This window comes from Chiloscyllium plagiosum, unplaced genomic scaffold, assembly GCF_037043375.1.
Source record: "Chiloscyllium plagiosum isolate Xiang-an unplaced genomic scaffold, Cpla_swu_hap1 HiC_scaffold_4, whole genome shotgun sequence".
Taxonomy (NCBI): Eukaryota; Metazoa; Chordata; class Chondrichthyes; order Orectolobiformes; family Hemiscylliidae; genus Chiloscyllium; species Chiloscyllium plagiosum.
In genome coordinates, this window is record NW_028270142.1 from 84604563 (window position 1) to 84628076 (window position 23514).

The following is a 23514-nucleotide window of genomic DNA, read 5'->3' on the forward strand; positions in this document are numbered from 1 at the left end:
AGATGGGAAAAATTTATTTAGCTAATCTATGGGTGATCAGTTGACCCCATTCCAAATGGATAGTGCAAGTGGCCTGTACTCAGGGATCAATGGTAGGCTGCATCTTGAAATTTCCTGAAGAAGGGCTTATGCCTGAAACATCGATTCTCCTGCTCCTTGGATGCTGTCTGGCCTTCTGTGTTTTTCCAGCATCACATTTTTCAACTCTGCATCTTTAAAGTGACGAGTTGTTACAAATTGATATTGAGCAAGGAGATATAGTTAACTGCAGACAGCAGATAACTGGAAAAGTATAGTTCTAGGGAGCAGTCACATTGGACTCTGTGTTAACTGCTTCTCTGTCCACAGATAGTATCAGACCTGTTGGATATCTGCAACACTTTATTTTTATTTCAGGTCTCCTGCATTAGCAGTAATTTGTTTTTAACTGATAATAGATGTCCGATCATAAAATGAGTTGGTAGAGTGATAGTGGGCCCAGTTGAATATAATCAAGAATTAGGATGTAATGAATGGCAGATTAGAGTATTATCAATGTGCAAAATTATTGGGAAGAATGCTGGCAGGTGGGACTAGATTGGGTTGGGATATCTGGTCGGCATGGACAACTTGGACCGAAGGGTCTGTTTCCGTCCTGCATATCTCTATGATTCTAGCAGACAAGCAGAGACATTTTAAGGATCCAGGACAGGTATTGAAATCATTTAAAAAATCTGCACTTGGAATTTGGAAAATTGATCATAAAAAAACTTCAAGGCTAATCATGAAATTAATCTATGAGAATAATATATGAAGACAGATACAAATTGCAATTACTTACCTGAATTCAACTCTTTTACCAAAGATGACATTGTGTTTGTAATGGAATCTGCTGCCACCAGCAGGTCATTTCTCAAATTTCTCCTGGAGCCTACAAAGTTAACATAGTTAGCTTTTTAAGAAAAGATACAAGTCAACACAAGGATAATGTCATGCAATTCAATTTCTGTATCTTTCATACTGTTATATTTGCCTTTTTAAAATAAACATTTCTGCTAAAACATTAATTCATTGAATTTTTGGTACAAAATGAGGAGCTCCGCAATTCATTCTACTCCCCTGTCCTTTATCCATCACTCTAAAAATGTTTGCCCTTAGGTATTTATGTAATTCTCTTTTGAATGCTACCACTGAGTCCATTTCATCACCCCTTCAAGCATTGCATTCCATATTCAGAATAACACCAATCACCTTGAGTGCCTTCAGGTCACCACTCCTTCTGCTATTGGACAAGTTTGGAGGGTAAAATTGGACTGGTACTTAAAAGTTGGTGCAGGGAGCAACAACAATTAATTGTACAACATAGCAGAGAAATGATCCAAGGATCTCAGATGCAAGATTGGAGATCTTGGTGCCAAAGGCAGGCAGGAGCTAATGAGCACTCCAAAAAAAGTTTGAACAGGCAAGGCCAGATCAATGCTAGCAGTCTGTATTGTATCTTCACATCTGTTTGATCACCTTTAGATGCTAACAATCTCTATTAAATATGACTTTCACCACACATTTACAGCTATTCACTCTCCTAGTCAGATCATTATCCACTCCTTTGTCCAACTATTCTTCTGTCTCTTTGGGCTTTATTTTCATCTATTGTTTTCTCCTTAGAACCTCCCTCAACCTATTTTCTGCATATAAACTGAAATTTTCTTAGCTCCACCAGTTTTGAGGAATGATCACTGGACCTGAAATGTTAACTCTGATTTCTCTCTACAAATGCTGCCAGGCCTGCTGAGCTTTCCCAGCAATTTCTGTTTTTGTCACACATTTATAGCTTCAGCTCACTCTCACACCTCACGCTACTGCAAATCTCACACCAACATCTCATAGCTTACTGACATTACACCACCAAGATAGTCCTATCACCTAAACACATTTGACAACACATGCTGACACACGTCCCTCTCTCTTGTAGAACAAAGTGGCACAAAACCTGAGGAAGCATTCCTAACTGGCATAGACAGGTAGGGATACATGTTCTGAACACCATGGAACAGATAGTGCCTGCTATCATTGGAATGGCTGTGGCTGAAAATGGATAATGGCAGCTCATAACCAGTGATGCAGAAGCAAGAAGATTCCATGATGATACTTTAACATCTCTCATATTATTTATACTATTTAGTCCTCAATCAACTTTGCAATAATAAACTATCTTCTCATGATCGCATTGCTATTTGTGGGAGCTGACTGTGTGCATATTAGTGACTATAATTCAAAAGTATTTCATTGCTTGTAAAGCACTTTGGAATATCAAGGTCATGAAGGGCACTATATAACTGCAAGATTTTATTTCACAGCCACCAGTTTCAATACTAGCGCTGTATATATATTGAAAGGCAGCATCTTCACATGTTAAAACACCAGGCATGATTGGGCTACAGTCAGGGTAGGGTGAAAAGATAGTGCGTGCTTGCTCAGCAGAGGACAGGGTCTTTTGCAGAAAGTTCAGATGAGGAACTTAAATCATAAAATCTCTACAGTGTAGATAGAAACCATTCAGCTCATTGAGTCTGCACTGACTTTCCAAACAGCATCCCACCCAAACCCCGCCCTCTACTTTATCCCTGTAACCCCACATTTACCATGGCTAATCTACCTGGCCTGCACAACCCCAACACTCCAGTTAATTTAGCATAGCCAATCCATCTAATCTGTACCTAACATAATCTTTGGACTGTGAGAGGAAACTGAAATATCTGGAGGAAACCGATGTAGCAATGGGGAGATGGGCAAACTCCACACAGAGAGTCAGTCAAGGCTAGAATCAAACCTTGGGCTCCGTCGCTGTGAGGCAGAAGTGCTAACTACTGAGCCATCATGCCGTTCTATTTTTATTAATATGTATTAAAAAGAACAGTGGTTCTAATATTAACCCCTGGAAAGCATCTCTGTATATCCCTCGAGTTAGAGAAATGATCATTCATCACTACAGTCTATTTTTCATTCTTTAGCAAAATCTGCATCCTAAGTTGCCATTGTCCATTCAATCCTATGGGCTTAATTTTTTCTAACAGATCTATTTATCTGACTTGTAAAACATGTATCTATTCAAAGTCTATTTGCATAACATGAATTAATGAGAGGTAGTGCATTTTGGAAAAGCAAATCATGGCAGGACTTATACAATTAATGGTAAGGTCCTGGGGAGTGTTGCTGAACACGGAGACATTGGAGTGCAGGTTTATTGTTCCTTGAATGTAGAGTCACATGTAGGTAGGATAGTGAAGAATGCATTTGGTATGCTTTCCTTTATTGGTAAGAGCACGAAGTATAGGAGTTGGGAGGTCATGTTGCAGCTGTATAGTCACAGTACTTTTTGTTAGGCAACGTTTGGAATATTGAGTGCAATTCTGGTCTCCTTCCTATCAAAAGAATGTTGTGAAACTTGAAAGGGTTCAGAAAAGATTTACAAGGATGTTTCCAGGGTTGGAGGGTTTGACCTCAGAAGACGCTGAATATGCTGGGGCTGTTTTCCCTGAAGCGTCAGAGGCTGAGAGATTTATAAATTGTGAGGGGCATGGATAGGATAAATAGGCAAAGCCTTTTCCTGGGGCGGGGGGAGGGGTGGGGGTCCAAACTAGAGGGTATAAGTTTAGTGTGAGAGGGGAAAGAATTAAAAGGGACCTAAGGGGCAACTTTTTCATGCAGTGGGTGGTGTGTGTATGTAATGAGCTGCCAGAGGAAGTAGTGGAGGCTGGTACAATTACAACATTTAAAAGGCATCTGGATGGGTATATGAATGGGAAGGGTTTTGAGGGACTGGGGCCAAGTGCTGGCCAATGGGACTAGATTAGGTTAGGATATCTGGACGAGTTGGACCGAATGGTCTGTTTCTGTGCTCTACATCTCTAACTCTATAACCCTCTCGGTTACTATCAAAAAACTTTTTCAAGTCAAACAAACACATTTTTCCATGAACATATCTGAGGTGATTTTCAAATATCAATTAACTTTGTCCTTAATTATGTGTCTGACATGTTCCCTTCTATTTACATGAGGTTGACCGAATTATAATTCAGGGTTTGCTCCCTCAGACTTCTTAAAAACACAGCTGTAAAAATTGTAATCCTCCAATCCTCTGGCACCAACTCCATTATCATGGCATAATTGAAAGATATGAGTAGGGCCTCAGCAATTTCCACCTTTTGTTTTTTTTTAGTAACATACAATGTATCCCATCCTGACTGAGATACATTTACAGTTTGAGGATTGCCAACCTTCTGTGTCCTTTCTCTCTATCTATTTCTATTCTATCCAATATCACTACTGCCTCCTTCTTTATTGTAACATTAGCAGGATCCTTTCCTCTACTGAAAATACTCACTTAGTATCTCAGCCATGTCTTTAGTCTCTGCAGGAAGGTCTCCTTCTAGACCAGTAATTCGCTCAACCATACCTTTGACTCTTGTTTTTCCATTTACATGTTTATAAAATACCATGACTTTTATTGAAAATGTATCAGATGAAAATCCATTCTCACATTCTGCATTTGCCCTTTTCTTCCTGTTGTGACTTCTATTCTGAACATTATGTATTTGGCTTGATACTCCACTGTATTATTAACTTTACAATTGTATCTCACCTTTTCCTGCCTTATTTCAACCTTCAGTCATCCATGGATTTCTAGCTTTGGTTGTTTATCCTCAACCATGCTGCTTCTTAAGAATGCGACTGAACGAATGGAACATTCATGTCCTTGGACAAAGTGGGGCTGGTGGTGTTGGGAAGCAACATTTTTAAGAAGTTTGTTGATGAGAAGTGAGTGTCACTGGCAAGGCCAGAATTTGTGGCCTATCCCTAATTGTCCTCAAGGTGAAGGTTAACAACCTTCTTGACAGCTGCCATCCATTTGGTGTTGGTATACCACAATGCTGTTAGGGAGGGAATTCCTGGATTTTAACCCAGCAACAATGAAGAAATGGCAATGTAACTGTCAGGATGCTGCATATCTTGGAAGGCAACTTGTATGTGGTCATGTTTCCATGTGTTTTCTTGTTTCCATAGAATCCTTACAGTGTGGAAACAGCTCCTTTGGCCCAAAATGTCCACACCGACCCTTCGAAGAGTAACCCACCCAGACCCAATGTCCCTACCCTATATTTACCCCTGACTAACGCACCTAACCTACACATCCCTGAACACCATGGACAATTTAGCACAGCCAATTCACCTAACCTGCACATCTTTTGACTGTGGGTAGAAACTGGAGCACCCAGAAGAAACCCACACAGACACAGGGAGAATGTGCAAACTCTACACAGACAGTTGCCTGAGGCTGGAATTGAACCAGGGTCTCTGGGGCTGTGAGACAGCAGTGCTAACCACTCTTTTAGTTGGTAGGGGACAAGGGTTTGGAATGTACTACTGAAGGCGCATGGTGAATTACTGCAGCGCATTTGTAGATGAAATAAAATTGCAGCTACTGTGCATCAATATTGAAGGGAGTGAATGTTTAAAGTAGTGGTTGGCATTGTACTTCTTGAGTGTAATTAGAGCTGCCCTTGAGTTGATTAGCTCTAAAGCCAAGAGAAACCCCTGGCTCCACATCAAAGCAGGTCATAAAAGAGAAACTTAACTCCTTCTCTTATCACCTTTTTGGTCCATGCAAGAACAACTTGTCTTGCTGTTATTAGTGAGAAAGAAGAAATCATTTCTCAAATTTCTCTGGTTGTTTTTTGTGGGATATGGTAAAGTTCTAAGTAGGCTTTAGATCTCCAATTAGCATACAGAGGCCACCTAACATTTGGTTCAGAATGGCTCTGGAGCCACTTGGAAGTTGTTAGATGTTAATTTGACCCTGGTGCACTTCTGATCTGGGAAAGAAGGAACTGTATTGAGGTGCAGAAAAGTGAACCAGGAAATTGATCACCCTATGCATTGCGACTTTCTGAACAGATACAAAAGAACCAAATTCTCTTTAATATGTACTTTTTTTAACATTACTTCTGAGAATGACTCACTTTGTGCAAATGCTTCCTGTACATCTCCTCCAACCCCTGTCAGTGAATCCTGAGGTGTATGGGTTGGAGTTGAGCAGGCAGAGGTTGATCTGATAGGCATTGGTATAGGAACAGACCGGCTAATTGTGTGACTTGGTGAAGAGCGAGGGGATCCTGCCCCCTGAGTCTGAAAACAAATTAAAAAAAATATGTTACTACATATATATATCTATTTTACATAAGTCATATTTTGTGTAACACTGCAACACTACTTTCTGAGGAGACAGTCAGGACTGCAGATGCTGGAGATCAGAGTCGAAGGAGTGTGGTGCGAGAAAAGCACAGCCAGTCAGGCAGCATCCGAGGAGCAGGAGAGTCGATGTTTCAAGCATAAGCTCTTCACCAGGAATGAGGGGGTGTCCCAAGGGATCTGAGAGGTAAACGGGAGGGGGTGGTGGGACTGGGGAGAAGGTAGCTGGGAATGCGACATGAGGATTAGGGTGAGGGTGAAGGTGATTGGTGGAGAAGAGGGTGGAGCAGATAGGTGGGAGGGAAGATGGACAGGTAGGACAGTGCAAGATGGTGGTGCTGAGTTGGAAGGTTGGATCTTGGATAAGGTGGGGGAGGGGAAATAAGGAAACTGGTGAAATCCACATTGATCCTATGTGGTTGGAGGGTCCCAAGGCGGAAGACGTGGCATTCTTCCTCCAGGCGTCGGGTGGCTAGAGTTTGGCAATGGAGGAGGTCCAGGACTTGCATGTCCTTGGCGGAGTGGGAGGGGAGTTGAAGTGTTCGGCCACAGGGCAGTGGGGTTGCTTAAAGTGTGAGTCCCAGAGATGTTCTCTGAAACATTTCACAAGTTGGCGTCCTGTATCCTTAATGCAGAGGAGACCACATTGAGACCTGGACCATCTCGGACACCTCCCTCCCCTTTCTGGATCTCTCCATCTCCATTTCCAGCGACCGGTTCAACACAGACTTCTATTTCACACCCACTGATTCCCACAGTTTCCTGGACTACAGCTCCTCCCAACCTGCCTCCTGTAAAAATGCTATCCCTTATTCCCAATTGCTCCGCCTCTGCCGCATCTGCTCCCAGGAGGACCAATTCCACCACAGAACATCCCAGACGATCTCCTTCTTCAAAGATTGCAATTTCCCCTCCCACATGGCCGATGATGCCCTCCTCCTCTACTTCTCACACCTCCACCCTTGAACTCCACCCCTCCAATTGCAACAAGGACAGAACCTTCCCCCGGTCTTCACCTTCCATCCCACCAACCTCCGGATACAACGTATCATTCTCCGCCATTTCCTCGACCTACAAACATATCGCACCACCAGGGATATATTTCCTTCCCCACCCCTATCTGCGTTCCAGAGAGACCATTCCCTCTGCAACTCCCTTATTAGGTCCATGACCAATAACCCACCCTCCACTCCCCAAACCTTCCCCTGCCACTGCAAGAAGTGTAAAACCTGCACTCACACCTCCCACCCCATTTCAGTCCAAGACCCCAAAGGATTCTTTCACATCTGACGTAGATTTACCTGTCCTTCCACACACGTCATTTACTGTGTCCATTGCTCTTGATGTAGTGTCCTCTACACTGGGGAGACAGGACGTTTCAGAGAACATCTCTGCGACACATGCACTAAGCAACCTCACTGCCCCATGGCCAAACACTTTAACTCCCCATCTGCTCTGCCAAGGACATGTAAGTCCTGGGCCTCCTCCACTGCCAAAACTCTAGCCACTTGACTCATGGAGGAAGAATGCCTCATCTTCCGCCTCGGGGCCCTCCAACCACATGGGATCAATGTCAATTGCACCAGTTTCCTCATTTCCCTTCCCCCCACCTTATCCTGGATCCAACCTTCCAACTCAGCACCGTCTTCTTGAACTGTCCTACCCTGTCCATCTTCCTTTTCACCTATCCACTCCACCCTCATCTCTGACCTATCACCTTCACCCCATCTTAGCTACCTATCACATTTCCAGCTACCTTCCCCACAGCCCCACACCCTCTCTTCTATTCATCTCTCAGTCCCCTTGGGCCACCCCCACATTCCTGATGAAGAGTTAAATGTTAGAAAAGTCAACTCTCCTGCTCCTCGGATGCTGCCTGACCGGCCGTGCTTTTCCAGCACCACACTCTTCAAAACTACTTTCTGAGCCGGTTTCACAAGAAGCAGGAATATCCCTTTGTTATGAGCATACATTATAAGTTCAGTAAATTGACCTTTCTGATTGTTTTTAAATTGACTTAATTTAAAACTGGAGAATGAAAACAATGTATATAGTTACTCAGTGATTACATCAGCAGTCCAGTTCAGTCATGCAATAGAAGCCAGTGTAAAAAATATTTCACAATACACAGTTTATATTTTCAACCTTTAAACACAAAGATACTTCCTTTGACTCTTCCTTCTATTTCTAAATCAGTGTTTATGGTGATTGTGTGTCTACAATAGCATTATATAGAAAATTCCAGGATTTTGATCCAATCTGAGGACAAATGATGCATGTTGATGGGAGGGTAACAAAAGTGATTTGAAGGCGATGTTACTCCTAGGATGGCTGCTGTACTTCTTCATACTAGTAGAGGTCATGATGATCTCGGATGTGCAGATTGAGTAAACCCAGCAGTGCAGTCTGTAGATGGTGCATACTGCCGCATATTGCTAGACAGGATGGCCATTAAATCAAATTGGGTGCCAGTCAAGTAACCTTTCATAATTCACTCTAGTTAAAGGTCTACCCACTCACGCCCTTGTAATATGTCGAGACAGAGGTCCAAGAACAGCTCCAGAGTTCATCAAAAAAAACCTAGCAATGAACTTTCACAGCTGACTGATTGTGAAAGTACAAGTATCTCCAGCAATTGGAATTAGGTCCAATAAAAACAACGAAAGTCAAATTTCACAGCTGACCTTGGAGAGACCACAATATTGGAACGATTCACAGCTGGGAGTGAGTAGTGATTCAATAATCAGCTAAATGTTTATTTTTATGACTTATAAAATGTATACATCTTGATTTTTTTCTTGTAAATCTACCAGAGTGAGTAGGGTGAGGGTTTTTTTATGTTTTAATGAGATCTGTTCCATATAAATATAAAATATAGGTATTAAGTTACAGATCGTTCTACTATAATGCAATAGTTATGTTCCTCTCCAACCTATAGAAAATCGCACTATGGAAAACCACGATAGAAAATCACACTGTAGAAGATCGCTAATAGAACGTTTGCGTTATCCAAACAAAGTCCACAATTTGTCTATCATGTTATAGCCAATTTGTGTTGATGAAACGTATGTTGTAGCAGAATGACCCATATCCTCGAACAGTGTTCTTAGAGCAGTAAGACTGTGATATTTTCTGGGTCTGCAGATTAAGGTGCAACAATGGCCTTTGATAGAGAGATGTGCTCTTCCTGACAACCAGGGAGAATTTCAATGTTCCTGTTGATTGTGTCTGCACCAAGTGTGTTTGGTCGTAAATTCTATCAGATCACATAGATCAGTTGGAATGGCAGTTAAAGACAATGAGGAATTTACAGGAATCACGGAGTGTGTTGGATGGCAGTTTCAGGAAAGTAGAAAAACCGCAGATAAAGTTAATGAGTTACCTTGAGTAAAGGTAGGAGAGGGAAGCAAGTAGTGCAGGAGTCTTCAAACAAGTATGCAGTTTTGGAAAATATAGGAGTGATGGACTCTCAGGGGAATGTAGCACTGACAGCCAGGTTTCTGGTACTGAGACTGGCTCAAGTAACGAGGTTCCAAGTGATCAATTATAAGAGGGAACTCCCTAGTCAGAGATACAGACAGACATTTCTGCGGATGCTGAAAGCTTCCCTGATGCCAGGGTCAAAGATGTCTCAGAGAGGGTGCAGCATATTCTCAAAAGGGGAGAGTGATCAACATGAGATCATTGCACACATTGGTACCAATGACATATGAAATGGACAAGGTTCTGAAGAGAGAAATAGGAAATCAGGCAGATGTTAAAAAGTAGGTCCTTAAGAGTAGTAATGTCTGAATTACTTCCAAAGCCATGTGCTAGTGAGAGTAGAAATAGGAGGACATAGCAGATTAATGCATAGCTGAGGAGCTGGTGCAGAGGGCAGGGATTCACATTTTTGGATCATTGGAATCTCTTCTGGGGTAGAAGTGACCTATTATAAGGGGCATGGTTTGCGCCTGAATTTGAAGAGAACAAGAGTCCTGGCAGGGAGATTTGCTAGTGATACTCAGGAGGCTTTAAACTAATGGGGGTGTTGGGGACACAGAGAGTGGTAGAGACTGGTACAGTTGAGAAGAGGAGCAAGGCAAACAGGAGCAAGGCAGAAAACTGGTAGCTTAATGTTCTGGGGTATTGATTCTATAGGAAGGGGGATGAGAGAGGAGAGGGAGTGGTGTTTTTGGCTACGGGTTAACATTACAGCTGTAAATAGGGATGATATTCCTGGAATTACGTCCAGTGAAGTTATTTGGATGGAACAAAGAACTAAGAAAGGGATAATCACCTTATTGGGATTATACTATAAGACCCTTAGGAAAGTGAGAAGCAAATTTGAAACATCTCAGATATGGGTAAGAATGATAGCGTTGTGACGGGAGGGGATTTTAATTTTCCAAAAAATAGACTGGGGCTGCCACTGTGTTAAAGGCTTGGGTGGAGAGAAATTTGTTAAGTGTGTCCAAGAAAAGTTTCTTATTCAGCATATGGATGAAACTACGAGAGAAGGAGCAAAACTTAACCTTCTCTTGGGAAATAAGGCAGGTCAAGTGGCTGAGGTGTCAGTGGGGGAGCACTGTTTGGGCCAGTGATCATAATTCCATTAGTTTTTAAATAGTAATGGAAAAGAATAGACCAGATCTAAAAGTTAAAAGTTCTAAATTGGAGTAAGACCAATTTTGATGGTATTAGTCAAGAACTTAAAATCCAAGGCTGGCAGATGTAGGGAATGCTGGGTGACTAGAGAAATTGAGGCTCCGGTCAAAAAGAAAGGAGGCTAATGCCAGGTATAGATAGCTGGGATCAAGTGAACCCCTCAATGAGTATAAAGGCAGTGGAAGGATACTCAAGAGGGAAATCAGGAGGGCAAAAAGGAAACATGAGATAGCTTTGGAAAATAATTTTGAGGAGAATCCAGAGATTCTACAAATATAAAGAGTAACTAGGGTGAGAATAGGGCCTCTCAAAGATCAACAAGGTCATCTACTTCTGGAATCACAGGAGATTGGTGAGACACTAAATGAGTATTTCTTGTCAGTATTTACTGGAGAGAAGAATATGCAGGATTTGGAGAAATAAATTGCGATATATTGAAAAGTGTCCATAATACAGAGAACGAAGTGCTGGACATTGTGAAATGCATAAAGATGGATAAATCCCCAGGACCTGATCGGGTGTATCCAGAATATTGTGCGAAGCTCGGGAAGTGATTGTTGGCCCTTCTTTGAGTTATTTGCATCATTAATAGCCACGGGTGAGGAGCTTGAGGATTGGAGGGTGGCTAATGTGGTGTCATTATTTAAGAAAGTAGTAAGGAAAAGCCAGGGAACTGAAGACTGGTGAGCCTGACATCAGTGGTGGGTACGTTCTTGGACAGAATTCGGAGGGACAGGATCCACACGTATTTGGAAAGGCAAGGATTGATTAGGTATCGTCAACATAGTTTTTGTGCATGGGAAATAGTGTCTCACTGACTTGATTGAGATTTTTGAAGAAGTAATAAAGAAGATTGATGAAGGCAGAGCAGTGGATGTTGACTATATCGACTTCAGCAAGGTGTTTGACAAGGTTCTGCATGGCAGCCTTGGTTAGCAAGGTTAGATCACATGGAATCCAGGGAGAGCTAACCATTTAGATACAAAATTGTCTTGGAAGTAAGAGACAGAGGATGATGGTAGAGGATGGTTTGTCAGATTGGAGCCTGCGACCAGTGGTGTGCCACAAAGCTTGGTGCTGGGTCCACTGCTTTTTGTCATTTACATAAATGATTTGGATGTGAATATAGGAGGTATGGTTAGTAAGTTTGCAGATGGATGAGTTGGACTGAAGGGTCTGCTTCTATGCTATACATTTCTATGATACTGTGACAACAAAATGGATGGTGCAGTGGACAGTGAAGAAGGTTATCTCAGAGCACCTTGATCAGATAGACAAATGGGCCGAGGAATGGCAGATGGGAGTTTAATTTAGATGAATGTGAGGTATTATATTTTGGTAAGGCAAATCATGGCAGGGCTTATACACTTAATGGAAGGGTCCTGGGGAATATTATCAAACAAAGAGACCTTGGGGTACAGGTTCATAGTTCCTTGAAGTTGGAGTCACAGGTAGACCAGGTAGTGAAGAAAGCATTTGGCACACTGGCCTTTATTATTCAGTGCATTGAGTATTGGAGTTGGGGTGTCATGTTGCCGCTGTACAGGACTTTGGTTAGGCCACTTTAGGAATACTGTGTTCAGTTCTGGGCTCCCTGTTATAAGAAAGATGTTATTAAACTTGAAAGGGAGCAGAAAACATTTACAAGGATGTGGCTGTGGTTGGAGAGTTTGAGAAATAGGGAGAGGCTGAATAGGATAGGGCTACTTTCCTTGGAGCATCAGAGGCTGATGGATGACCTTAGAGGTTTGTAAAAACATGACATTTTTTTTCCAGGGTAGGGGAGTCCAAAACTAGCAGCCACAGGTTTAAGGTCAGAGGGGAAAGATATAAAAGGGACCCAAGGGGCAATGTTTTCATGCAGAGGGTGATGTGTGTAAAGAATGAGCTGCCAGAGGAAGTGGTGAAGGCTGGTACAATTACAGCATTTAAAAGGTATCTGTATGGTAGATGAATCGGAAAGGTTTAGAGAGATATGGGCCAAATGCTGGCAAATGGAACTCGGTTAATTCAGGATATCTAGTCATAAGTTCATAAGCTATAGGAGCAGAATTAGGCTCTTCAGCCCATTGAGTCTGCTCCACCATTCGATCATGGCAATATGTTCCACATCTCTATTTTTCTGCCTTCTCTCCATGTCCCTCCAATCCATTACCAATTAAAAATCTGTCTAACTCCCCCTTAAATTTACTCATTGTCCCAGCATCCACTGCACTTTGTGGTAGAAAATTCCACAGATTCACAATCTTTTGGGAAAAATAGTTTCTCCTCAACACACTATTTTAAATTTGCAACCCCTTAACCTAAGGCTATGACCTCTCATCCTAGAATGCCCCACAAGAGGAAGCATCTGCTTCATGTTTATTTTATCCATACCTTGAATCATCTTGAATATCTCAATTTAATCTGCGTTCATTCTTGTAAATTCCAGAGAGTATAGACCTAAAGTTTTCAAGCTCTTTTCATACAACAAACCCCTCAGTTCTGGGATCGATATATTGAATCCCCTGTGAACTGCCTCTAATGCCAGTTCATCGTTCCTCAAATAAGGGGACTAAAACTGTGCACAATACTCCAGGGGTGGTCTCACCATTACCTTGCATAGTTGCAACAATACTTCCTTACCATTATATTCTATTCCTATAGCTATAAAAGCCAACACTCCATTTGTGTTTTTATTATTTTATTACCTGCTGTACCTGCATGCTAGTTTTCTGTGTACACCTAGATCCCTCTGTACTGAAAATGGGTTGCTGGAAAAGCGCAGCAGGTCAGGCAGCATCCAAGGAGTAGGAGAATCGACGTTTCGGGCATGAGCCCTTCTTCAGGCTCATACCCGAAACGTCGATTCTCCTGCTCTTTGGATGCTGCCTGACCTGCTGCGCTTTTCCAGCAACACATTTTCAGCTCTGATCTCCAGCATCTGCAGTCCTCACTTTCTCCTAGATCCCTCTGCACCAGAGCACCCCGAGATCTCTCCCCATTAAGATAATAAGTCGCCTTCTTATTTTTTCAACCCAAATGCATGACCTCGCACTTATCCACATTAAACTCCATCTGCCACATTTTGGCCCACTTGCCTAACCTCTCTATATCCATTTGTAAGGTTTTTATTTCCTCATTGCAATTTACCATCCTGCTATTTTTGTGTCATCCACAAATTTGGCTGGAGCCTTCCATCCCTGTAACCAGATCTCTAATGTAGTTTGTAAATATCTGAGGTCCATGGACCGAACCTTGAGGCAACCCACTAGTTACATCTTGCAGCATGGATGAGTTAGACCGAAGGGTTTGCTTCCTTGCTGTACAACTCTATGACTCTGTAATATAGCTATTAGTTCCTCTCAAAACAATTATTTATATAACACCCACCAAAGACAGATTGTCAGAGGAAAAAATGTCTATTTTTAAACTTCTCATTTAATTAGAGGTTTAAACAATGGAACATCTTGTTTTACTCAGGGTCACTGGCAGGGTTAGTATTTGTTGCCCTAATTGTCTTGAACTCAATGGCTGAGTTGGCCACTTCAGGGAGCATTTAAAAGTCAACTGTTAGGCTGAGGATCCGGTGTCATATTTAGACCAGACCAAATAAGAATAGTGATTTCCTTCCACTGGTGAACTCAATGGATTTTTACAATAATTGATAAGAGCCAACATGGTCATCATTACCAAGATTAACCTTCAGTTCCATATTTTGTATTGATTGGTGGGATTTGAAGTCATATTCTAGGGAACTAAATCTAGACCACTAGATTACTAGCCCAATGACAATACCATTATGCCACCAACTCTCAATGAATGTTGATACAGAAATTAACAAGTTATCTGCAATTCTCTACACCAGGCCAGTAATTATGCAAACAATGATGGATGGGATATGATCTTCTCACCCATCTCACCCCACACAAGAAAGATATTTAGGGTACAATGGTGGTGACAAGTCACTTTACCTCAAAGCCCCTGTGCATGCCCCATGATCATTCAATGCTAATCCATGCCCTTTTATACTCAGAATGCCTCCTCATATCGCCATGCCAAATTCATAGCTGCTTACCCAAGGTCCATCATGGGTACACCATAGGATCCATTTGGGGATGAAAATTCTAACAATCTAATATTGTTATCACTCATTTAGCAATGAATAAGACTCTCATTTGTGAAACCCATTCAGAGCTTTTAAATCTCACACTGTTAATTTCTACAGAAACAAAGAAACCTCAATATGAACCCCACAAAGTCAATTAATCATTTAATAGTCTCTTTAAGCTGTCAGTCAAATTGTGAACTCAAACCCTTTCTGAGATAAATGTAGCATTTGAAACTCAGTCAAAAGAGTGGCTCCATCATCAGAATAATAAAAGATAACAGTAAAGTTGCCATAAACCCATCAGGCCAAAGGGCTGCTCTCTCATTAGACAGAGGCAACAGCTCATGGTTTAACCTGAGGGTCACCATGCCTCAGGCAAGGAGAGAGGTTGAGAAGAAAAGTCCTTCCTGGTAACCCCAGTCAATGTGGGAATTGAACCCATTCTGTTGGCATCACTAAATTACAAACCAGCTGCCTAGCCAACTGAGCTAACCAACCAGAATAGTAATCCAAATTTTAATGCTCTGAAGAAATGGGTTTCAATACCACCACAGCTATTGGCTGAGTTACAGTTCAATTTAAATAAATCTGAAATTGGAAGCTCTAAAACTATCACTGATGTTCATTATTAGCCTTTCGGGAAGGAATCGGCTATCATTATCTAATCTCCAGATTTACATTAGTTTGGTTGATTCAAGTAACTCTCAAATGGCAAATAGTTAAAGGGCACTCAGGTAAAGGGCAATTAGGGATGGTCTACAAAAATGATCTAACTTTTTCTAACTTGTTGATTTAAGGAGCCCAGCAGCTGTTTTTTCAAATTTCCACTGTAGGGTGTCTTAGTTTGTTGTGTATGCGTTTGTAAGTTTTCCCTTTGTCTGCATGGAATTTTGCCAGGTGTTCAGGTTTCCTCTCATAGTACAAAGATGTTCAAGTTGGATGAATGGCAATGCTAGATTGCTCAGTAGTGTCCAGAGCTGTACAGGTTAGGTGGATCAGCCATGGTAAATGTGAAGATAGGTGGGGTTATGTGTGTTGGTGAAGGGGAGATGATGTACTGGGTCTGGGTGGCATCTGCAGTACAGCAATTGAGGAAAAGGAGGAAGAAGTCAACAAGGAGAAGAAAAAAAGTTCCTTCACATTTTAGCCGGCTGCATGTACTGATATTGATGTGAAAGAGAAGCATAACAATTAGCTCACCAAAAGAAAAATGCAATCATTTCATCCTGCCCAATTTTCACCTTCTTCAACTCCTTTCAAATTACATTTTACAACACTTACTTTCTAGCAGACAGCAGTTCAGAATTTTTCACTGTTCTTTAGATATTGAGTAACAAAAAGAGGCTGAGTGGAATGGGTACAGCTAAAGTCAGCCCCTGCTTGATACCCCAACTGTACTAGGCCTCAGATGTTCTTCTTCAGAGCATTGTACTCCAGGGGAATGTGGTAGAGTGAAATGAGGATACTTAGAGCAATCTAATTACAATTCCCAAGAACCATCCAATGGAGATAACGATGTACTGGACTAGCAATGGAGATGTAAGCTATTGCTCTGGGGAGACATGTTCACTATCATAACTGAAAATTTTAAATTCAATTAAGTAAGTCTGAATGAAAAGCAAGTATCAGTAAGGGTGGCTAGGAAGTAACCAAACTAGACGTCTAATTGACTAATGTGCTTTAGGAAAGGAAATTTACCACCATTCCCAGGTCTGGTTTACATATGATAATACACAACAGAAAAAGGATTGGCTGTTCATCGCATTCTGAAATGTCTTATTCAGGATTCACTTGTATTCAAGACCTTCTCCAGGGCTATTAAGGATTGACAATAAATGAAATAAAGATAAAATTTCAGGTCATGACATCATGTTCCGATGAAAGGTAATAACGGAAATATCAACTCAGTTTCACTTTCAATAGATGATGTCAGACTGGCTGTGTATTTCCAACATTTCCTCTGTTTATTAAGACGGTACTCAGAAAAATCAGAAAATGATAATGCAGAATCAACATTGTGTTGTGAAATGCAAATTGTGTTTCATAAAACAATTAAAGCTTTTTGATTATGCTGTTTGCAGAGTAGAAGAAAGAGAAGATATGGAAGAAGGTTATTTGAATTTCCAAAGCATATTTGATCAGGTGCCACAAAAAGGTTGCACAGATTTAGTAATAATATACTAATATTAAGAGAAGATTCATTAAAGGATGGGAAAGAGAGTGTGAGACTGGACTTTACAGTGCTGGTTGTTTTAAAGGTGGGGAAAATCAGTCTGTGACCCTCCTGCTATTTATCTGCCCCACCCCAATGTCTGTGAAAATTTACAGGAGCAACTGAAGCATTGACTTAGAATTATATTGCATTTTGTTCACTGTTGCTGGTTCAAAATCCTGAATCTCCTTTCTTATAAGCACCTCTTAAAGACTATTGTAGTTTAAGAAGGGATGGGCAATAAATTGCGGCCTAGCTAGTGATACCCACATCTGTTGAATAATGAAAAAGTAGTAATTTCTCCTCACCTTAATTATAAACAATTGGCACCTTATCCTAAGACCATCTCTGTGTTTCAGCTTTCTCAATCAGTGGAAACAATCCCTCAACATCTACCACATCAATCTCCTTTGAGAAATCTAACCAAGAAAAATAAGAATGAGAAAATTTGATATGGTAGATGCTGAGTGGCTGTTCCCTGAAGAATCTATAGCTAGCATGTGGCTTCTGAATCAGGGGTTATCTATTTTGGACTGAGATGAAAAACTTCTTCACTTAGAGGGTTGTGAGCCTTTGAAATTTTTAACCCCAAAAGACTGTGGATACTCAAGCATTGAACATATTCAAAGTCAAGAGTCACAGAGATTTGCATTGTACGTTAAGGGGATCAGGTGGGGAAGTGCAGTTTAGGTCAAGGATCGTGAATTTAGTAATTGATAAAGCAGACTCAAGGCCATATGGCATACTCCATATTTTCTTGATCAGCGACTCAACGGGAATCGGATCATTATCAAAATGCACTATAGTCGGTTCTGCTATAACGCGGTAGTTTTGTTCTGATGCAATCCCATGTTAGAAGAAAATCATGTAATAACAGCACCATTTAAACTCTGGGGCTGGAATCGCGTTATAACCAATACATGCTTTAAAAGTTTGTGCTTTAGAAACAGTGTCCTCAAATCGTCAATCACGTTATAGTGAATTCACATTAATGAAATGCCCATTATAGCAGAACGATCTGTACATGGAGTCCTAACATAATAACTGTACATATATTTCTATGTACTTACTATTTTGGTTCAAAGCACACTAAAAATCATAATCACACAATTTTCTCATGCTTTCATAAGTAAAACAAGTGTCTAATTAGAAATCAGTAAGTATAACAATCCAAATCCAAGCTTTATAATTTCACTTAATGTTAGTATCAAATGCCAGAGTAAAACTGGCTTGTTGCAGTAAAACTAAAAATTTTCATTTATATACAACGGAGGCAAAAAGCTAAACAAAACATGAAGGCCAGAATAAGACAGCAAATAAAGATGCAATGATTGCTCAAAGATGGATCAGGAAACTTACTTCCTGCCTCATTTCTTCTTCCTATTTGAAAGTTTAAAAATCAAGTATTACTTTGACAATGTACGACATGTAACTTTTTAAACAATCTACAGATTTTTGTTTTAAACAATGGTTTCCAAGCAAACAGGTACAAGTGTATCTTTTTAGAAATTAATGCATACAAAATTAAAGTTCCAACAATTTATATTGATAATAAATACAAAGAAAAATTTTAAAATTGCTTTTGGGTGAATTTCTTCAGACATGCAAAAAAATTTAAGGTATTGGTGAAAGGTGTGAACAATTTCCAGGAACTTCCCAGCCCACATCTGCTCAGTCCCAATTTAGTCAGGGCTAAAAGTTATGGAGAAGAAAGTCATCTTCCTGTATAGGTGAATTACATTTGTGAATACCTATCTTTTTACATTGTGCTTTTCAGCTGTTATATTCTAACTGTAAAAAAAATCTCATTTGGAAAAAAGACTGGTCATGTCATTGACCTGTTGTGATCCGGCTTTTAATTTACCCAATGAATAGCCTTACTTTCAGTAACTTCATCAGGCCTTCTAGTTGAACCATCAATTCTCGGCGGCTTTCTTGCAATGCTGACATCCTTTGTTCTAACTCATCTTTTCGTTGCCTGTGAAGTGTAAGAACTAATGTTTAATTTCACCTAAATGCATGACAATATTTGAAGGCAACTTTAAAAGACAACTATTCAGCAACAAAGTACAGAGAACAAGTTTACGATGTTTTATCTTATTCAAAAAATACTGTTGGCAAAATTGTCTTGTAGTGCCAATAGGTTCTGCAACATTTATTTTAAAGAATTAGATATTTTCAGAAAGGTATGAATGTGAAGATAGAATGAAGTTTTATTCCAAACCAACATATTAACATTTGTGTTTTGATTCAGGAGCAGCCAGATTTACCTTGGTCCAGAACAGCAAAATTGAGTATATTTTTCCTCATGTCACCTTAGCAAAATCCTCAAACCTTGGAAAATTACTTTGTGCCTTTTATCAAATTTAATCTTGTCACTTCTTTATTATATTGTAAAAATGAAACAGGATTACACAGTAACAGAAACAGGCCATTCAGCCCAACCAATCCATGCAGGTGTTTATCCATTACTCAAACTTTCTCTCATCTTTTCTCACTTCAGTTTAATACCATAAACATCTTTTCCCTTCTCCCTGAAATGCTAATCCAGCTTCCCTTAAATGCATCCATAATATTCACTTCAACCACTTTCCATGGTGGCGAGGACCACATTCTCACTACTCTTTGAGAGAAGAGGTTTCTCTAGATTTCCTAATCGCTTGGTGACCATCATATATTGATGGCCACTAATTGTACTCCCCAACTAGAGGAAACATTCTCTTTGCATCAGTCCCATGAAGTCCTTTATTAGGTCATCTCTCAGTTTTCTTTTAAAGAGATCCAGCCTATCAATTTGTTCCTATACACATACCCACACACACATTCCTGGCATCATCCTTGCAAATCCCTGTTTCCTCTCAACGCTTCTAAAATCAATTTTGAATATGGCAACCTTTTTCTTTAACAGTGCCTCAGGATCTAAGATGACTTTACTTGAGTGGGATGATGGGGAAGGATGGTGAAGATTCTGCAGTGGCTGAATTGCCCAATCCTGGAGCCGCAGAGTTTGCCACAGATGGTGCAGGTGATACTTGATAAGGTGGGTTGGTGGGACACTCTGGATTCTGTGCATTCTTTCTGCTGCTTGTACTTGGCCTCCATGTGCTCCAGTTGTTGATGTTTGAAATAGTTGGTGCATTTGTAATACCTCTCCAGTTTGTGCACTTAGGACAAGTGATTCCCACATCTTAGTACCAATGATGCTATTGGTTAGGGAGGCTTTCAGGATATTGTGCAATATTTCCTCTGCTCTCCCAGTGATCGCTTATCACTGCGGAGCTTGGAGTAGAGCACTTGCCTAGGAAATATCGTGCCTGTCATACAGACAATGTGGGCCACCCACTGCAGCTGGTGTTGCATTAAAAACTGCCTTGATACTTGAGATATTGCCTTGAGAGAAGATGCTCACATTGGTACACCTATCCTGACAGCAGATTTGCTGGATTTTGTGAAGACAGCGCTGGTCATTACTCCAGGGATTGGAGGTATCTGCTGTACATGTAGCAAACACTGCAAACAGCATTCCAAGTGCAGTAAAATCAAAGTTCAATAGATTTAGAATAACCTCCCATTTTTCAATTCTGTCCCTCCAGAAATAAAATCTGGTGCTTAGTTTGCTTTTTTTAAGTACCTTGTTCGTTAATGTAAATTGTGAACAGCAGTGGTCCTAGCATTGATCCTTCTGCCATACTGCATAATTATGCTTATATCCCACACCCTGCTGCCTACCTGGAAATCAGTTAGTAATCCAATCTGCCATTTTCTCCTGACTCCATATACTCTGGCATTACTCATTAGCATATTATTGTGCACCTGTTGAATCCCTTTGTAAAATCTAAACAAATTCAACCTAATATAATATGTTGTCAAACCTGTGGTACTTCCTCAAAAAATGCAATAAGGTTGGTCAAGTAAGATTTTCGCTTTCAAAATCCATGCTAAACATTCAGTTTAAAATTTCTCCAAAATTCCAGTTTCAACAAACCAGAAGAAAAGTGAATATAAATGCAAAAACTTTAAAAGTAATAAAAAAGTTGTTGGGTGCATTCCCACTGAGCCAGGCAACAAAAATTGAAGTTACAGCAGTAGAGTGAAAACAACTATATCCTTATATATAAATTAAATGTACTAAACCTTAAATTTCCACATACTTAACTGTTTACCACTTGTAACCATAAAAACTTAATTAAAAATAAGCACTCAGTTGGAGTCAAGAGCAAGAATGCTGTGGAGTCAGAGTCCAGTGATAATTAATCCTAACTGGATCAAGTTGTCTTCATTTCAAGTTATTGGTTTGAATTTCAATTGACTGAGGGTTTCCAGCTATAAATCAGGATAATCAGTACATTTCCCTATGTCAGAATGATGTGCAGAATGTTAATAGCTGGGTCCCATTTAAATTGAAATAGATCAGGTTGAGCAATCTCACTCCATTGATCAGATCGAAGCACTGTATTCCAGTCACATCCTCTGAATAGTATAGGACAATTATACAAATAATTTGGAATGAGAGCTCCACAAATATTCTCATACTCAGTGCTGGGAGAGATCAGTGTAAAACATAAGGCTGAAGTATTTGCAGCCTTTCTCAGCAACAAGTGCCAAGTGGATTTTCCGTCTTAGCCTCCTGAAAAGGTCACAAACATCACAGATGTCTTTGAGTAATTTGAGGTACTCCACTAATATCAAGAAACAAGTGAAGGCATTGGATACTGCAAAGGCCATGGGCCCAGACAACTTTCCAGAAAGTTCATATATCCCCAAATAAACTGCTCCTGTACAGTAGTAACACTGGATTCTATCTAACAATGTCAAAAATTGCCCAGATATGTCCTGATAAGAAAAAGGAGGACAAATACAATCTGGCCAGTAACTGCCCTGTCAATTTACACTCATTCATCAACAAAGTGACAGAAGAGGTCATCCACAGCACTATCAAGCAGCACCTGCGAAAGAATAACTTGCTCACTCAAGCTCAACATCGATTTTGCCAGGGTCACTCAGTTCCTGACTGGATTACAACATTGTTCCAAATACAGACAATGATTTGAACTCCAGAGAGCAAAAAAAAAGCGACTGCCGTGGATATCAAGGCAGCATTTGACTAAGTATGGCATCAAGGAACACTAGCAAAACTGAGATCAACAGGAATTGGGAAGAAAACACTGATGATTGGAGTCATGCTTAGTACAAACAAAGATATACTGAGGGATAGAGACACTGAGTCATCTCAACACCAGGACATCACTGCGGGAGTTCCTCCCATTAGTATCCTAGGTTCAAATGACTTTCAGTTGTTTCATCAATTACCTTCCCTCCACCATAAGGTCAGAAGTGGAGATGTTTGCTGATGATTGCATAACCTTCAGTAACACATGTAACACTTCAAATACTGAAGTGGTTCATGTCCATACGTAGCAAAACAGAGACAACATACATACAAGCTTGGGCTGATAAGTGAAAATTAACATTCGCAAAACACAAGTGCCAGCCAATTACTATATCCAAAAAGCTATTATCTAACCATCACTCAATGACATACAATGCATTGATATCATAGAATCTCCATGATCAATATAATGGGGGTTGCTATTAATCAGAAACTGAACTTGTACAGCCATATGAGAACACTGACTGTAAGAGCAACATCAGGAACTAGGGATTGCACAAAGTAACAAGGCTCCTGTCTGCCATTGCCTGTCCACCACTGCAAGGCACAAGTCAGGAGTATGATGGTACACTCTCCACTTGCCTGAATGGGTGCCGCTCTAACAGCACACAAGCAGCTTTACACCATACAGGACAAAGCAGCCAAACTGACTGGAACACAATTCACTGCAGTTCAGTATTCACTTCCTCGACCACTGATGCACAGTGTCAGCAGTATATACCATCTACATGATGCACTTCAGTAATTCATTACTGGTTCAGTGAGGTTAACAAGTCTCCTGACACTTCTGTGCCAAGCAAAGTTTGTGGCTAGAGACATGGATATCCTGGTGGAAGTGGTGAATAAGACGGACAAATTTTTACTGTCTGTCCTGAAGCTGATCATAACAAATAGTGCATAGAGATAGATTGTGGAGGTGGTCAGTTCCTCAGGGTAGCGCTGGCAAATCAGGGTGCTGTGCTGTGCTGTGCTGCAAATGTTTTGGTGACCTGCTCTGATCTGGCAAGGTGAATGAGATTTCCACCTGCTTGGTGAATCCTTGGATCACAAAATGCAATGCATCTGGTCGCCACAAGGCCCATCCTCTACACAACTTTGAAGGACTGTGTTGTCACGCCACTGCTAAGATTGCCCAAGAGGAGATGCTATTTTAAACCAGATGTAGAT

The 23514-nt window shown here is 40.6% G+C and overlaps 1 protein-coding gene across 18 annotated transcripts in view; it reads right to left on the bottom strand.

The window, feature by feature from the left end:
* Window positions 1-23514, bottom strand: part of dtna (dystrobrevin, alpha) — a 198598-nt gene that overhangs the window by 23969 nt on the left and 151115 nt on the right. For 12 of the 18 annotated variants that reach the window (XM_087986442.1, XM_087986438.1, XM_087986440.1 and 9 more), the window contains 4 exons: window positions 19059-19155; window positions 18537-18557; window positions 6000-6165; window positions 821-910 (listed from right to left, as the gene is read on the bottom strand). In XM_087986442.1, coding sequence (XP_087842568.1) covers window positions 821-910; window positions 6000-6165; window positions 18537-18557; window positions 19059-19155 — 374 coding nt within the window. The remainder of the gene's footprint in view (window positions 1-820; window positions 911-5999; window positions 6166-18536; window positions 18558-19058; window positions 19156-23514) is intronic. The other 6 variants (XM_087986441.1, XM_087986432.1, XM_087986430.1 and 3 more) reach the window with 1 other exon arrangement.